This window comes from Pagrus pagrus (genome assembly GCF_965226575.1).
Source record: "Pagrus pagrus genome assembly, chromosome: 6".
NCBI lineage: Eukaryota > Metazoa > Chordata > Actinopteri > Spariformes > Sparidae > Pagrus > Pagrus pagrus.
Genome location: NC_140190.1, coordinates 28,341,994 through 28,360,003, shown reverse-complemented (window position 1 = coordinate 28,360,003; position 18,010 = coordinate 28,341,994). Strand labels below are relative to the sequence as shown.

Here is an 18,010-nt window from a genome sequence, read left to right as displayed (position 1 = left end):
TTCAGTCGCTCTGTTAACCACTAATTAATAGTTAAAGACATGCCTTTATGCAGGTAGCCCTGTTGTAAAGGAAATGCATTTCCCTGACGCACAGGGCTGACAGTTGAAAGTCAAACCATGTCAAACTAACTGAGAGCAAATGCATTATTGTGGGTCAACATTTGAAGCAAGGAAAAATATCAATTTTTGCAAACTATGCACCCTTTTACAAAGTCTGATCCATCGGTCACCAAATGTGAGAAGAGCACAGCAATGAAGTCATCTCTCCCTTAAAATCTGGTATTCAATATGTCCAACAATTATAATTGCTATTATTGTTAAAGTAAGATTTTCTCTGTTTTCAGTCATAGGATGATCATGTTCATCATCACCCACAGGTATCTATTACACTGAATGCAGGCCAGAGCTTTCTGTGAGTAATCTTGGCAAATCTTGTGACCAGTGGGCTACAGCAACCATACTGCATCACAAACGGCAGTTTAATTGCAGAGATGGAACATATGTTTCCAGATGTAGTTTCCAGACAATGTGAGGACAAGAAAGATAGAAGCCTCTACACACGCAGAAGTGTTGATTGCAGTTTCTCTGTGGAAAGTTGATACTGCTGCTGTTTGATGATGTCCAGGCAGTCTCTCAGAACCTGCAGACAGAAACACAGAAACAGCTTTTAGACCGGGTCAAAACCTCGGCCAGACCGTGACTGGTCAGGGTGCAGAAACATGGCCAATTCATTACCGAGGTCAGTAGAGTTTATTATTTGAATTTTGGGATATTAAATGCTCTTGCGCAACTTTTTTTGTAGTCCCAGTAATATTTGTTGTTAGCGTGCATCTTCACTGTAGCTGCTGAGCTAAAAGCGTTTAGTGTGCACCCGTCTGAAGTGGGTGTAAATAATGTCTTTTTAATTCAGTTTAGGATGTTGTTGTTTTTTTAACATTTTAGAACAAGTCCCTGTCTACTTCAGTTGTTTGGGAGGATGCTGCAATGCTGTTGTGCTGTGAAGTTTCAGAAATGTTTTGTGGAGTTGAAACTTCCCCCAACTTTCCATTGACATGAGGGGTGAATAAAAAATGACTCTATTTCTATTTTTGGGTGAACTTTTCCTTTAAACAAAATGTTGTTACTTTACCTTCCTGGTGTCCTGAGGCAGAATGACTCCATCATCCCAGAGCCTGCCAGAGGAGAAGAAAGCCGAGCTCTCCTCTGTTAGCCTCCTGTTGAGGTCGTCCTCCTGCTTCTTCTTCTCTTCCTCCTGCTCACTGTCAGAGGGAAGCAAAGAGCCGCAGTGACCCGGAGCCACCACTGACACTCTGGCGTTTGGCCACAGGAACAGGAAGTTAGGGTCAAAAGCCCGTCCACACTAGAGACAATCAGGAAACAAAGTCCAAATTATTGTGGAACTGACCTCTTGTCCTAAACCCAACATGAGGATGGGTAAAATCTCTCTAGCTTTCTTTATTAAGCTGTTTATATTTGTTGTTCACATCCAACTTAAACTGACGAAAATACAGCACAAAGGAAGTTGCTATCACTGAGTAGTGCATGCGGGAGTACATCTGGCATCTTCAGCATCTTCATCTTCAGCTAAGGGCAACATCACTTGGACCAACCACACACAGAACTGCAGTAAAACTTAAATGTGTTAAGTTAGTTCATGATAAGAATTACATTTGTTAATAATGAATGTTTCAGATGGCAGTATGTGGTTGTCCATCATAGCATAGCATATTTTTTTGATGTTCATTTTGTTGTTTACTTTACTTTCAAAAATATTTGGACAAATTCGACTTTTATGCTGCGTCAATATTGTTCTCATAATTCTCATGTCGAAAATCAATACTGTAGCTCAAACAAATGGAAAGGCACACATATGTAATACTTTTAAATTGTACCAAAGGCCGTCAATAATGTTTGCAGAGTCTCTCACCATGGCGTAGCTGTCAGCACCATGGCAACCACCAATCACCACAGTGATTTTGGGGACGGAGGCGCACGCTATTGCTGACATCATAGAGCCCTGAGCCTTCAGGCGGTTACTGTTCACCTCCGCCTGGAAGAAAGAGAAACAGACAGAGAAAACACAGGCATTAGACCAAAAATGTCACTTTGGCTGACATATTTTCCTACATCCTGCCTTTAGTTGCATCATTCATAATTTTCTTATATTCAGGAGGTACAACTTCAGCATTTCTCTCTCTGATGTCCCAAAATGTCTGTTTTTAAATTAATGCTATTGGAAACATAAATACAAGAAAGGGCAGAAGAACTATTTTTGAGTTATATGATGTATTTTGAAACATGTGCATTTAAACAAGCCTGTGTGTGTTTTACTGGGGGTGAATACCTGTGCTGTGGAGAGTGTAAGAGCTGCTGTGGGTGCCGTGTTCTGGAGGAAGAGGAGGGGGACGTCTCTCTGGTCACACAACTGGACAAAATGGCTGCCTTTCAGCGCGGCCTCGTACGACAGCTCTCCGTTGTTGGCTACTATTCCCATCAGGTGGCTAACGATTTGTGAAAACAAATACACATGATTACCAAATAAAAGAAACGATGACAGCTGGTAGATAGGCTGCTATGCCCTCAAACCACACACACTGTATGAATGTGGTAGGATTTGTTCAGGTTCAGCAGTGCTCCAAGTGCTGCCGTTTAGTAGGTTATTATTTAAAATGACTATTCGTGGTCACACGTAGGTGTGGAAATATACAGTATCTTGGCATGATAATGTGCAATATACGACAAATATGCTACGTGGAGCTAAAAATTAGTTGCAACATTTATTAAATTGAATCAGTTATGATCCTCAGTGTAAGTGCTACTTTTTGTTCTCAACATTAAATATCAGAGGATGCAATTCAAAATCATTACCAGCGTGAACTGTCAGAGGTCCCATCTGCTGTCTGAAGCTTGTGTATGAGGGATGATGGATAAGTTAGGAGATGACTGATGCAGCTCTCGTTTCATCCATGTGCAGTTCAACTCTTTGAGTGATTATGCAGAAAGTTTGAAGTTAATAACTTCTGTGGTATTTTTGAAATATATGTGAGATGATTGCTTGATACCAGTAGATTCAGAGGGACAGTCTAGGCTACTTTTAGCAGCTTGTGTGTTACAGGCGCCTTCCTGTGGTGACCGGATGAGAATGCACCGAAGGACAACACAGTGTTGTAAATAAGAAATCCACAAATTCTTTCCATTTAATTTATATATTTAGCTAGCTAGTGCCAATGCCAGTGTTTCCCACACATACATTTTTCTTGAGCGGGCCGCCCAGGTTACTAACAGCAGCCCAAGTATATTTAACAACCCCTATAAACATTTTATAGGATACTTTTATTCTTTTAATCCATCTGCAAGAACACCATCCGTGATGGTTTATCTGACAATCTATCCTCACTCTTCCCCTCATGTCTACTGTCAACCACACATGCTCTTCAGAAAGAGAAGCGACCCTTTCTTATTTTACATAGGCCTACTAATACCATTGTTTTGTACAAACATATGGATGCATTAAGGTGTACAATTAAAGCAACACTATGTAGGACTTATGTAGGCAAACTCAAACTATTGAGTACTATAAGTCGATTTTTGAAATCTCATTCTCAGGTCGATTGAGTCCAGGCTATAACACAGTCTTCAGTTTCACTGGAACTACTTGAGTTATATGTGTCTGTTTATCAGGACTTAACTGACACCCTGCAGCCAATCAGAATTGAGTATTCACAGACCATGATGTAATAATATTTTTTCTAACAGCATATAAGAATCTGTGTGTGTGTGTTTGTATTTTACCCATGTATCTTTGCAAAGCCAGTGATGAGTGTGGTTCCATATCGAGCTTTAAACTCCTGGAAGCGGCTCCCATCTGTCAGCCGGCTGACTACCTGGACAGACAGACAGACAGAAACAACCATTAGCATGATATTAATTCTGGACTCCGTGAGACATTAACATGACAGGTGTGACATCAAACCAACCAAGTCATGATTTACCAAGAAGTTTGTAGTGATAATATCAACCTTCCTAATTTCTGATTTGTCTTCTTTTGATGCCGATTGCTCATCATTGTTGTGTTTTTGCAACAATCGTTAAACTGCTGTGTGTGCTTCTTTTCCCTGACTGTTAGACCAGAGGGACTATATTAACTCCAACACTCTACAGAGCAAATAGCTTTGTTTATTTGTGTCATTGCATACTTTACCATTCTAACATCCAGACTGTAGTTATAACTTCTGGGAGCGAGCCCCGGAAGCTCCTCTAAAGTATGCAGAGGCTCCTCCTCTGCTTTCCTCTTCTTCGTCTCCACCTCATCCTCCTCTTCTTCTTCAGGTAGGTGGAAGTTGAGGGTGGATATGATGTTTCTGGTGTATTCATACGCCTCCTTCTCTTCCCACGCAAAATGGTCCACACAGCCACTCACCCTGAAATCAGAAGATAAATTGACGGACTGGACAATGTTTATTTCTTTAATAACTTTATATTAAAGGATGGGTCCATTTTTTGGTGTGTTTTTGTCATGTTTAAATCATTCTGTGGCTACCAAGTAGTGTTCCTTATGCATTCAAATCAGAAATTTCTAATTTTGGTCCAAGTATGTATGTTTTCAAATCAAAATGCTATTTTCCGAGGTGACGTGATATTCTGCATGAACTGCAACAGAACGTCACTCAAACTTGGAATTCCTACTTGTAAACGCGGGGCACATCCATCCATCCATCCAGACTTCACGAGGGATCAGTTTTCTGACCTCACACAAGGATGCATTTGTAGATGACAGTGGACAGTGGAGTGTCCATTTTAAAAACCCAGAAGAAAACAAGGATGAACACACATTTTAAAGGGCATGTTTTATTTATGGACCTACTCAGCATGAAGCCTCGCTCCTCCAAGGTCCTCTGGTGTCACTTCCTCTCCCGTGGCGGCCTTGACAAGCGGTGGTCCTCCCAAAAATATGGTCCCTATACGGTGCACCATCACTGCCTCTTCTGCCATAGTGGGGATGTAAGCTCCGCCCGCCGTGCACGACCCGCACACCACCGACACCTTGATTGACAGGAAGTTTCAAATAACACGCAACCTGGCTGCTAAAGTCTCAAAACATGGACTGCATGCATTTCTACGTTCAACAGGCTAAACACTATTTAATATGATGTTGTCAGAAAGGTCATTTATACACCCAACTTTAAAACAGGCTAACAAAGAACAAAAGCACTTAAAAACAGTATCATACAGTTCATTCAAATATATTATATAAATGTTTAAATCATTGTGTTTTGTCCGGTTTGTGTTTTGCATTGCGTTAATGTTAATCACAACAAATCAACTCATTCACAGCCCTTTTTTTTATCTTGTACTGTTAAAGCAGACCTGTTCTACTTTATATGTCTTTACCTGTGGGATCTTCATGGCAGACATGATGGCTTCATTATAGAACGTCCTTCCTCCCTGGTTCTTATCAGGAAAGATCTCCGACTGGATAATTAAACACAGAAGTAAAGTAAACATTCAGATGAAACACCCTAAGCATTTACTATGGAGGTGGACAGACCTTTTTTTTCCACTGCAGGTTATGGCTCAACACAACTCGCTTATTTCCCTTTTCCATTGTGGATTTTGTTGTATCACCTTGATCAAGCTTCAAAGAGAGCTGAGCGGATACTAAAAGGTGATCTGAAAACACTGCCGACCACTGATTGGTCAATTCATATCCTGTTATTAGAATACCTTAGGTCCCTGGTGTGCGCTGAGTGAGTGGTTGAGTAAGGGCCCTGACATACCAGGCTGACAGTCAGCCAATGTTGGGGCTGTCGGTGAGCATCTCTGGCCCTCGTTTTTTTGTAGTGTGTCCCGCATCGTTAGCACTAATCATTCTTTGTCAGCAGAAGAATCAGCGGTGAAGCCCATTGGTGAAGCCCATTTGTGAGAGAAATAACTCCAACTGGCTTTTTAGCTAAGCAAATCAGATAAGAGCAGAAACTGGAAAAAGAAAGGGAAATCCCCATGAGCCTGTCGCGTTAGTATCCATGATTTCACCTATTAAGTGCGATTTCCCCTTCTTTTCATCCTTCGCCTCCTACGCCAGTGCCATTTGCAACTTTGCCATGCAAGTGGAGAAGTTTATGTAAAATAGATTAATAAAGATTAAAGTAAAGCTCCCGAGTGTTATTTCCCAACTACTGGAAAAGTGAAGAGGACACTGCTCCACTATTTACGCTGAGGGGTAGTACCTGCAGTGGAAAATGGCATACTAGTGTGTGCTCGAACCTGCAGTGGCAGAAAAGCTCCTCCAGAGTCGACCAGGTAAACACAAGGCAGGCGGTTCTGAATTGCTACTTCCTGTGCCCGCAGCTGCTTCTTCACTGTGATTGGATACGCTGTGCCACCTTTCACTGTGGCATCGTTGGCAATAAACACACACCACAGCCCATTGATCCTGCCGATGCCTGCATGGATATATTTACACACACAGATAGCACATAGGGGGATAAGTCAGTGGCACGCATGTGAGCCACAATTACATTGTCATTAGGTGGGAAATAAATTGCTGAACTAAAATAAAAGACAAGAATCTGAGACACTTTACTATGGTCAAACTAGTCAGATCATACAGTCTATAGTTAGTACCAAAGTTACAGGATTGCAGCTAGTGGTTTCTGACCAGTCAGGCAGCCAGCTGAAGGGATGTCACCGTACGGCAGACCCAGACCAGCCAATGGTGACAGCTCCAGGAAGTCCTCGTCATCCAGCAGGAGGCGCAGCCGATCCCTGACCAGTAACTTCCTGTTTCTCTGAGTGTGTCTGGTGATGGCATTCTCCCCTCCACCTATCCTTACCTTCTCACTCAACTCCACATACCTTACAGAGCGAGAGAGTTCATGAATGGCATGCATTAAAAAATATATTTCAATAATTGACCTGAGCAGAACCTACTTCTTATGGCAGGCATTGCTGTTTCGGAGGTTAGCTTCATACACGTGTTGGTGGATGGGCTGGAGGGGCTGCTCCAGCACCGGGAAGGCACTGCGCAGAGCTCTCCTCTTCCTGGCTGCAGAGCTCATACAGCGGACTGAACAATGCCAACGCTGCTCAGCCAGCCTGCAACATAAGATTCATACAGTACATGAACAGTGTTAAATCTGATATCAATAATCAACTGCTAGTCAGAAAAACTGTAGGATAAAAGGTACAAGTAAAGAGCATGTTTATGGCCATCACACCCACTTTTCATAGCATCAAGTAAGTTCTAACTAATTGAACCAAACATAACACAATAATGAACGAGGGCCAGGGTTCATGATCTACACTAGGAGGGGGTGAAACTATCAATTGATGATAACATGATGAGCGAACATTCCCAACATGTCTCCAGTATATCATCAGCTCTTGTGCTCCATGCTAACAATTTAACATTTGCCGCATTAAAGGATAGTATGTCCATAACATTGTCAAAAAAGTAAGCAGACTTTGTAGACGTGAAAAAGTCACGATCTTATATCACATATCACATTCACATATCTTTTCATTCGCAACATTTTAAATCAAAATTATTACCCAACATGACCAGTGTGGCCGCGGTTATTTTTTGAACTGTTCCTGGAGAACAAACAGGCGTTCATCCACCTTGCATTGATTTTTAGCAGTGTAACAGGGCTGACCAATTAATTGATTATACTGTATATAAAAATCACATGAGTGATTGTAAACTACATAATTGACAGTGTGCTAACAAGCTGTTAAGTAAAAGATTAAGCTAAGGATTTCAGAGGTTATAATGTCTTCAAAGTCACTCAGCTGTAACTATTTAACAATATTTTTATTATTGAATAGATATTTAGCCCATAGTCCAGCAAATCACAGGAGTCCAGGTGATGTACTCACCTGTGATGTCTCTCCTCTGTCGTGTTTCTCAACGTCCATGATGGAGGTACGAAGGCAGGAGACACTCTTCCTCCGCTACACACACTCCTTTTATGCACAGAGAGAGAAATTAGAATCTAAAATAAGTTTGGAGAAGTTTGACATTGTGAAATAACACAAGTGAGCAAAGGAACTAAGATTAATATTTTGTCCAGACACAGGGAACAAGATGGCATCATCTAGTTACAACGAACCAACACTCACATAAAAAATCTACAGTATGAATATGTTAAAAGGTGGGGTTTTCAGCTCTGAAGCTATATTTAGCTAGATGTGTGGCACAGTTTTGTATGCAGGACCAAACAACTGCTGGATGTGATTGAACTATGTTAATACTACACAGGATCATTTGGTTGCAAGAAAGTAAAAACTAGTGGAGATCTGACTTTCTGAAAATGGAAGGTCCTTTGTTGAGGTAAACATGATAGATTGTTATTTATCTTTTTCCCTTAGAGGTCAAAAACTGAAACTGTATAGTGGGCCCCAAGCCAAATGTAAACACCTATGTATTGTATTGTATGATAATGTAAAGATACAAAATGGCAGTAGTGTCCCAACTTCCCTGAACTGACCCACTTCCTTCACATGCTCATTTTTTTTTAACCTTCCTGTTGTCTCCCTGTCAACCATGCAACCTTTGTCTTCCCGGATCAAAACTGACCCAGTTGAGTTTGACCGTTCATAAAGCACAAGTAATAAATTATCACTTAATTCTCTGTTACATCTTTTTAACCAACTCATTACCACAAGTTTTCTTCATGGAACCATCAATGTGAATTTTACGGTCATCGGATGAAAGAAACCCATATTTCTGATATGAAAAATTTGATCTGAGGACAACAGCGACACATTTATAATCTGACTTCGTTTAAACATCTGGTGGGCCAAATTGACCCTTATGATGGGCCAACTTTGGACCATTTTGGACTGCCCTGATTAACGTGAATACATGTTGTACATTATCCTTACTGTTCCTTGGATGTTCAGTAAAATTTTCAGCCCAATCCTGAGAAAAATAAGCAGCAGGGGAGGCTTAAAACACACATAGAAAGAATGACATTTAGCTCCAGGTCTGATGAATTTAACAGCAGCTTTAACGTGATTTGGGGGGCGGGGGGAGTTCTGAGTTCTGGTTGAGTTGACCTGGAATGATCCATCTCAGAGATTCATGTCAGTGCCTTGAAGTTCAACCATAACTATTCATCTCTTGTCCCTTTGAGGTCACTCACCTGAGCCGCTCTTTTACGTTAAGGCTGCATCACTGGCTTCTCAAAGTTTCAACATAGCATGACAGGAAACACATTCGTGCACATATATAAACATAGCCTCAGTCAACAACAACAATGTGCAGACACATTTTTGCGGATATTTCGTCTATTTAAACACACGAAAGTAAGTGAAATGTTTTGTAGTATTGTATGGACAGCCTTTGACAGGTGTATAAATCGTTAGCTAACGTTAGCCGCAAGCAGTATATACAAAAACAAATGTATGCCAAAGGTCGTGAAGACGTCTGAGTGTCATGTGAGAAATAAATGTATGGAAAGATGTAAAGTCTCTTACCTGGCCATGCAGCGGTACATGTCTGTGTGTGTCTGCTGTAATACAGCTAATTATAAAACTTTATCCGCTCACAATAACCCAAAAACAGCACTTTAACAGCTTTCAGTGGATCGGGATGGGGAAGGATTCTTCTTCGAATACAATTCCGGCAGGCTACACGCTACGAGGCGTACTGCTGCCCCCATCGTTAGAACAGAGTCACTGCAGTTCATATTCAGGTGTATTAACTACTTTACTAGAAGGGCCAGATTTAAAAGAAGTGAAGTGCCAAGCGGTCTTTTTAGTTTTTTAACAATGAGTAAATACAAAACAGACAGAACAAATTATAAAGAGCTAGATAAACATATTGAAACAAAACAAGGGCATTTCGGGGGAAATATACATTTTCCACTTTCTTCAAATTTCCTCAAATTTGTTTTCCTGGAACCTCATTGAAGAGGTCATTCTTTGCATTGCAAAGATTTCATGAATAATATCGTAACAGTTCTCTATAGATCTGGCTGGAGCCCTTTCTTTGTAATTGCTTTTCCAGCAGCAACACTTAATAAGTGTTTTGTTTTAATATTTGTAGATGTTGAACATAGAAGTCTATAGAGGAGTTCATCCCAGTTGAATATCATTTTGGTCCCAAATAAAGTCACTAATTCTGTGTAAATCTTACACCAAAAAGCATGAACTTTTGGACAGGCCCAAAACAAGTGGTAGCTTCCTGGGAGCCAAAATTCCTCCAGCAACTGGAACTGCCTGAGCGATGAGATTTCTGAGCAGGTGTCCACAGACTCTTCCAGCCAAACACTCTCCATGCAGTTGAGCTTGATATCCTCCACTGAAATTCACAATACACTTTCCAAACTTCTTCTGAGATACAACTGTTAGTTTCCCTCTTCCATTTCTGTTTTATAATTTAAATGTCTTAAAACATTTTCACAACTGAAAAAGAAACACTGCATGTACGAAAGTACAGGGGAAAAAACAGTGCATCTTTTTAATCTTAGAAGTAGGTTGTCAGTTTGATTCTTGTAAATCCCCCCTGCTTAAACAGCCTGGATTAAACTTTTTAATGAAATTAGAGGCTTTTTTTAGTTCGTTTTTTTGCTTAGCAACGGATGTAACTAATACATGGGCTTATTTGCCTACTAAGAACAAACGATCTATCTATCTATCTATCTATCTATCTATCTATCTATCTATCTATCTATTTGACTACATCTGTAATGATACGTCTTGGCCACTAGAGGGAACTGTTTATTCATCAATTAATGAGATGGGTCTCCGTCCAAAGATTCGTCATCATCAGAATAACAATTTAAAGTGTTTATAACACAAAACAAAACCCAAACTAGACCATGTCCCAGTAAAATAAATGTAAGTAAGTCACGGCAGGTAGATTCCTATGGCAATAATATGACCCATAGAGTCTGTTTAGCCTCACAAAGAGATGCAATTTAGCTGAAATGAAGCTTCATTTAAAAAGAACAAAAAACATTCCTTTAGTGTCAATTTTGGTTGTTGTGCTTTATTCATATCAGGAGATATCTGAAACTTTCTGTAGGTGCTGCTGACCTTAATCAAAAGTCCCTGATGATTCCTGAATTATTACTGCAAGGCACAGGGTACAGTCTACTGTTTCAGATCACTTGTTATAAATATTGTAATAATGTCATATGAGATTGAAAAACAAGCACCCTATTATAATTTCATAAGAGTAATAAGATGCTACAATAGACCATAGACCAACTTTGTCGGTATAAACGCTCCTTTGACAGCAAATTTAGACTAAATAATTTAACATCTATTCTTTCCATGATCTTCATGGATCATATCTGTTTATTTTGCTGTTTGTAGGGTTTGTTTCATGACTTGTCAAGTGGCACAAACTGTAAGTGTTATGGGCCTGTGGTAGTAAAAAATATATGTATTTTAAAGGAGCTCTATGTAACAATTTGTAGCAATTTACATGTATTAATCACTTTTTTATTAGCCATATGTGAGTGAATTGTAACGTGACGTGAAAAATGAGACCATCCCTGTCTCTCTCTGTTGCCTATTCAAGCCTGTGGACGATTTGTTTAAGTTGTTTAATGCCGCTGGACTGTGGATTTTCCATGACAGTCCAAAGGATGTGACTTTATGGATGTTCCCGAGCACCTCGTCTCAGTTCCTTTGTCCGCTCCACCAACAAAAGAGCAACAATAGTTAAAGTTAGTTGAGAAATGGAGTCCACGAACATTAACAACCAGCTTCCAGCACAACACAGTAGGTCTACAGAGCCTCTTTAAAAAGAAGTTCATAACTGTAATTTATACATACCTTCAAGTGGATATAGAGCAGGAGGAGGACATTGGACCTGCCATTCACATTATCCATTCAGGTTTCCTTCCTTTTTTTCCTCCCATGAGTAGAAAATAATCAGCACAGTCAGTTTGTGTTCGTAGACAGACAGATGGAGAGACTGGCTAGTTAACATGGGTTTAAAACTGGAAGATACACTTTTTTTTTTTACTGATTAGATATTATTGAGCCTGTTTCTGAAGGTGTGAATATGGTTTCAGCTAATTTCTTTATCTAAGGTCTAAAATCACTTGGATGACAACTATTCGATTTAATTTAGGGCTTTATAGGCAAGAAAGTTTCAAGAAAGTAAATATGTATATAGCCTATATGTAGATAGTCTTATCTGGCCCTCTGGTGTGGTCAGAACAATTTGGAGTTGAACACGCTCAAAACTGTGGAGATGACAGTGGACTTCAGGAGTAGCCCCCCTACACTGCCCCCCATCACCATTTTCAATAACTCTGTGTCTGCTGTGGAAACCTTCAGGTTTCTGGGATTTTCCATCTCCCAGGATCTAAAGTGGACTCCCAACGTAGACTCCATAATCAAAAAGGCCCAGCAGAGGATGTACTTCCTGCGTCAGCTCAGGAAGTTCAACCTGCACCAGGAGCTGCTGATCCAGTTCTACACGGCAATAGTCCAGTCTGTTCTCTGCACCTCCATCATCGTCTGGTTTGGATCAGCCACCAAACAGGACAGGAACAGACTGAAACGGACAGTCAGGACTGCAGAAAAAATCATTGGTGCTAAACTGCCCAGCATCCAGGACCTATACTCATCCAGAGTCAGGAAACGGACAAGAAACATTGCTGCAGACCCATCACACCCTGGACACAATCTGTTTGAACTTCTCCCCTCCGGCAGGCCCTACAGAACACTGTACGCCAAAACAACCAGACACAAGAACAGTTTCTTCCCCCAGGCCATCACACTGATGAACACTTGATCAGTGACCCAGTGTCAGTAACGCCCTGACTCCAAAATTATCCACTCACAGTCTTTACATTTACAGACTAAATTGCACTTTATATGTACATAAATCCTCACTGTAAATAATATAATATACATATATACTTAAATATATATTTATAATAGACCGGACCTCTGAACACTTTTTTAACTTGCTGTTCTTTGTTGTTCTTGTTATTTCTAGTTGAATGTTTGTTATGTTATGTTCATGTTCATGTTTATGTCTATGTACATCGGGTGCTAAGAAAAAAAACAAAGTCAAATTCCAAGTATTTGTTTCACATACTTGGCCAATAAAGCTGATTCTGATTCTGATTAATTTTTATTTTTATTTACAATAGTATTTTATTCTATATTTCTATTATTCTATTGTGTATTCTGTCTTCGCTTTATCTTTTTATCATTCTATCTTGTTCAATTTGCTTATCTTTCACTCAGTCTGTAAGCTGCTTTAACAGCTGAATTTCCTGGTGAGGGATCAATAAAGTCAATCTAAGAAACTATTTTTCCAAAGCATGAAGGTACAAATATTAAGACAATACATTAAAAAACAGACATATAAGCAATGAGTAAATTAAAAAGAAATCATTAGAAAAATGTCTAATTCATATAACAAACTGAACAATATTTTTGGGGCCACTGTGGTCCAGGGCCCCTGGTTTGAGCGGCCCTGTTGATCCCGGCGGATAGGGAGCAGCAGCAGCAGCAGGAGGAGGAGGAGTGTGTTTGTCGGCAGACAGGCAGTCAGAAGGACCGGAGTCCCAGCGGCAGTTTAGGAGAGTCTGAGCGGGGAAAACTGCGTCCAATACGGGAGAAGTCACAAGGGGGATTCCGCAATGAGTTGGGGAACGGAACTCTGGGTATGTTTAAACTCTTTATTGTGTGTTTCTGACTGAATGCACGGCCTGTTCGCGTTGTGTCTGGACGCGGTCAACCCACCGACTCGTGGAAGAAAGGTGCCGTGTTACCTTTTAGCTTTGTGTGGAAAAGGGCGAGCGGCTAACGCTAGCTGGCCGGCTGTGGCTGTTAGCCGGCGAGGCTAATGAAGCTAAAGCTAATCCGCGGTGCACCTTAACGGCTGTGACAGCGGCGGAACAATAGGCAAGTCTGCAGGCAGCCGGGGCGGGGGTCACGCCGCCTTCTCCGCCACATTACACGTCAATTTGTATAAAACCCGTGCTGTTGAGTGGATGTTTTTGTTCGACTGGCAAGTTACGAAGTTGTATGTTGACGTTTTTTTGTGTGTCACACCCTGTTTCAAAGAGAAGCAGGCAGGGAGTCCCGGTAGCAGGGTGGAGAAACGGTGTGAGACCACCATCCGGCTCCATCTGCTTCAAATGAACCTCAACTTCACAGCCGTGTGTTTCACTCTCTGGTTGGCTTTGGGTGCCTCTTTGTTGCCTGTTGTCCAGTCTTTTGTCTTAACTTCCATGTGAAGTGAATGGGAACTGAAGTCGAAATAAAAGCCAACACCTCCTGTCTTTTTCTTAGCTGTTATAACTCAACGGTTCGCTGAACACAAACCAGTCACATTGGATTTTATTCCTTAAGTCACTCAAATATGAGCTGCTGCTGCTTTTTGTCAAGTACAGTAGAAATGAGAGTGGGTGAGTCTCCTTCTGCATCAGCCCCATGTCTCAAATTGGTTATTATGATGTGGTGTAATTGTTTGTTTCAGCATGGGGTTAATTTATTGAATATTTGACAGGGTGGTGAGCTCCAGCCTGCATGGTTTTGGGGTGTTGGCCATCATGGCAAGCTGTTGTAACCAGATGCAACCAGCAGCATCCCCTCTGACTGTGTGTGTGTGTGTGTGTGTGTGTGTGTGTGTGTGTGTGTGCGCAGAGAGGAGGGGGTACTTCAGCTCCCTGAGATGATACTCCTCCAGCTGACCTCAGTGGTTATTATCTGCAGTTTAATATAAGCTAATTTTTTGCCTGCTCAGCCCTCAAATGTAACATGAGCGTGCTGCCACAGACAAAGAAATAACTGTGTGCTTGTCTGTGATTCCAAAAGGATTGTGAAATAGTGGACACGTGAACGCAGATGCGATTTTTTTTCTTTCTCGGATATCTGTATTTTTTTTGGTTCTCCAGTTCATGTTGTCCATTCAGTTTTCTTTCCCTTTTTTTCCTCCTATGAATAGAAAATAATCAGCCGAGTCTGTTTGTGTTCCTTGATAAGCAGATGGAGGGACTGGTTAGTTAACATGGGTTTAAAATTGGAAGAGAAATTTTATTTTTTTTACTGACTAAATTTGTTTGAGTCTATTTCTGAAGGTGTGAATTTGTTTTCAGGTCATTTCTTTATTGGAAAAAGATTAGATAACCATAATCCATTAGATGGCTGCAACGGGCAATCACTTAATCTATCAGTCGATGAAAGAAAATTCATCTGCAGTTTCAGTAATTTTTCAAGCAAAAATGTCAAATATTTGCTGGTTCCAGCTTCTAAAATTTGAGGATTTGCTGCTTTTCTTTGTCATTTATAATACTAAATGAAGAGTCTTTGGGTTTTTGACTATTGCTTGGCCAAAGAAGCAATTTGAAGATGTAACTCTGGGCTTTGGGAAACTGGTTGAGATTTTTTTTAAATGTCTTTTTCACGTTTTTGGACATTTTATAGACTAAACAATCATTAAATTAATTGTGAAATAAGCGGCGTATTAATCGATTAGAAAAAATCCAGCCCACAGTCATATAACGTGTACAAATCTGTCAGAATTCTTTCGAAAAATCAATCATTTTTACTAAAGGAAACGGTTGAATTACTGATCACAAGCAATTGTTTTCTGTTGAACAACTAATCAGTTAATCGACTAATTGTTTCAGCATAAGTCCTCAGTATCAGTATTGACAAGTTTGTGTAGAGCTGTATCTTTAAAAATATCATGCTAATGATACTCGCTAATTAAAAACCTGTTTCCTTCACTTCTGCATCATCTTCTCGTCAGCGCTGTAGCAAAGCAAAGCACGCTATGATCTGCTGAGTGGAGACACTGGTTGACGGACCGTCATAATCCCCTGATGAGATTAATATGTTGGCTGTCTGATGTCAGATTACACTTGATTGGCTGTCTGATGTCAGATTATAGATTATTGTCCGCAAAATAGGATGTTAAACAGCTGATTGGCTGTTGTGTTTTACAAATGACTGACTAGTGAGCAGGTGTTTGGCTGTCTGATGTCTAATGAAACATGATTGGCTGTCCAATGCTGCTGGCCAAATACCATTAATATAACCACTTGTGCAATTGGTTGATGGTATGTATCTTTGTGCTCTGGAAAATGGATTTTTTATCCATTTCTTTTGTAACTTTTTGTATGACTAGACAATTAATCATGAAAAAAATTGTCAGATTAATTGATGATAGAAATAATTGTTACTTGCAGCCCTAGCGTCTATCTGTTCTAATTTCCTCAGAGCTAAAACTATTATTTTCACAATCAAACAATTAATTAATTATTTTCTTGATTAATTCTATAAAAATACAGAAAATATTGTTAGAGGCCAATCAAGTTTTAAGATTGTTTGTTTCATATCACAACTCAAAGATATTTAAATCTTTATTTTATTTAAGGTAAAGGAAAGCATCCTGTCTTTACATTTCCAAAGCTGGAACCAGCTAACGTTTGGCATTTTTCCTTGAAATATTAATGAAATGATTGCTCTTTTATCAAAATAGCTCCTAATTTTCTGTTGGATGATTAAACCAGTGGTTCCTAATCTTTGTGGACTGTGACCTCCTTAAAACTCAAAGCTATGTCTACTTGTAATAATGTTTTAAGGCTTGTAGAAGGTTAGAGGAAAGTCTGAAAAATAAACATAATTTCGCGTTGCAGAAATGTTTTTCTTTCTGCTTTCCTATCGGTTTGATTATCTTTTAAGCCCCTCAGATTTTTGTTGTGGATGTACTAGCTAAATTCAATCAATAGGTCTCTTTTACAAATAGCAATATTACTATTAAAAAAAACATCTAGCACTCAAGTTAGCATTAGTATATTCATCGAGGCTTGGCGCCTCTGCTTTTGCCCTGTATTTTGGCTCTAACCCAGGTTTTTGAGACTCAACAAAGCAAGCGAGGAACATCCTATTACCGCGCTGGCTTCCTGCCCTTCGAGACACACACATAAAGTAGGAAGTGTTTGTCTGAATTAAAGCTCTGTGTGCCTTGTGTGTGTGCGCTTAGTGCCAGGATGCTGCCATGCTGTGCTCGGGTCTGTCTGGTTGAGGTGAGCCGGAGGCCAGCAGAGTGGAGCGGCCAAGTCTGGCTGAAGGACAAGAGGCTGACAGGCAGTCGTCTCTACTGATCAGCCAAACTGAAAGACAAGGATAAGGGGATAAAGAACGTAAAGGTGGAGAAGAAGAGGACAGGCACTAAACGGCTGGCTAGACACTTGATTTTTATTTTGAAGCCTGTTGAATGAATTGGAGACTTTAGACCAATTCACAGTGAGCTGGTTTTTTACCCTCCTGCAGATCAAGGGTTCACAAGAGTTTGCTTTTCTTTCCTTCATGTGTTGTGTGGATTTCGAAAAGGCTTATTATTGTGTTCCCTCAGGTGTCCTATGGGAGGTGTTGTTGGAGTACGGGGTACCCCAGTTACATGTGAATCATTTGATACTTGGAGCAAGAGGCGTGTTTTTATTCTTGGCATCAGGTGGCCATCGGACTCAGACAAGGGTGCTCGATTGCCTCTCTCTTGTTTGTGATATAGACAGAAGCCTTTAGTATATCAAAGCCTGGACTGATTCCAGTTTACTGACCGTAGGGTAGCATCTCCACTGCTTTGTAATTGTGTTTTCTTTTTTTATGGGCCTGTCTTCTGAGATTTGGATGAGGATTGGGCAATAAATTGAATATTAAAGGTACATTTGCAATGTTTTTGTTGGTGATGCAAAAGTCTCAATGTGTTTTTAATTGTGTTTAATAAAGACTGGATCAGTTCTATTGGTCAGACAACACAAATAGAGCATCAACTAACAAATACTTTCACTGTTGATTATTTTCAGGATTAAACGATTAATCATTTAGTTTAAAAAATTGTAAAAAAAATTAAAAAATGCTCATTATAATTTTGCAGAGCCCAAAGTGACATCTTCAAATTGCTTTTTTTGTCCAACCAAATAGAGCCTGAACGATATATCAGTTGGCCGGTATTACTGGGTGATACTGGCCTATAAGATATGTTGGTATTGCCGTATATGATGTTCGACATACACCCATA

The 18,010-nt window shown here is 40.2% G+C and overlaps 2 protein-coding genes across 4 annotated transcripts in view; one reads left to right on the top strand and one right to left on the bottom strand.

Annotated features, from left to right (window-relative positions):
• Positions 1–78: 78 nt before the first annotated feature.
• On the bottom strand, positions 79–9,605 carry LOC311258851 (methylcrotonoyl-CoA carboxylase beta chain, mitochondrial). The gene is made up of 13 exons (XM_084355480.1): positions 9,481–9,605; positions 7,879–7,965; positions 6,931–7,095; positions 6,659–6,855; positions 6,265–6,443; positions 5,392–5,472; positions 4,865–5,043; positions 4,202–4,421; positions 3,793–3,884; positions 2,345–2,501; positions 1,928–2,050; positions 1,130–1,360; positions 79–640 (listed from the first exon to the last, which is right to left on the bottom strand). The coding sequence occupies exons 1-13, from the start codon at positions 9,498–9,500 to the stop codon at positions 554–556; spliced, it is 1,818 nt and encodes a 605-aa protein (XP_084211606.1). The 5' UTR covers positions 9,501–9,605; the 3' UTR covers positions 79–553.
• Positions 9,606–13,487: 3,882 nt separating this feature from the next.
• fnbp1l (formin binding protein 1-like) overlaps positions 13,488–18,010 on the top strand; it is a 54,642-nt gene continuing 50,119 nt past the window's right edge. For 2 of the 3 annotated variants that reach the window (XM_084355482.1, XM_084355481.1), the window contains exon 1: positions 13,488–13,643. In XM_084355482.1, coding sequence (XP_084211608.1) covers positions 13,620–13,643 — 24 coding nt within the window. In that variant the 5' untranslated portion in view covers positions 13,488–13,619. The remainder of the gene's footprint in view (positions 13,644–18,010) is intronic. The other variant, XM_084355483.1, reaches the window with a different exon arrangement.

What these genes read in the sequence shown, in the direction of transcription:
- LOC311258851 (XM_084355480.1), bottom strand. Translation starts at nt 9,500, where the DNA reads ATGTACCGCTGCATGGCCAG. An exon ending in TTCAGCTGGCTGCCTGACTG is followed by an intron (nt 6,444 to 6,658) that starts GTCAGAAACCAC and finishes ATATCCATGCAG; the next exon opens with GCATCGGCAGGATCAATGGG. An exon ending in GTGCTGACAGCTACGCCATG is followed by an intron (nt 1,361 to 1,927) that starts GTGAGAGACTCT and finishes GATTGTCTCTAG; the next exon opens with TGTGGACGGGCTTTTGACCC.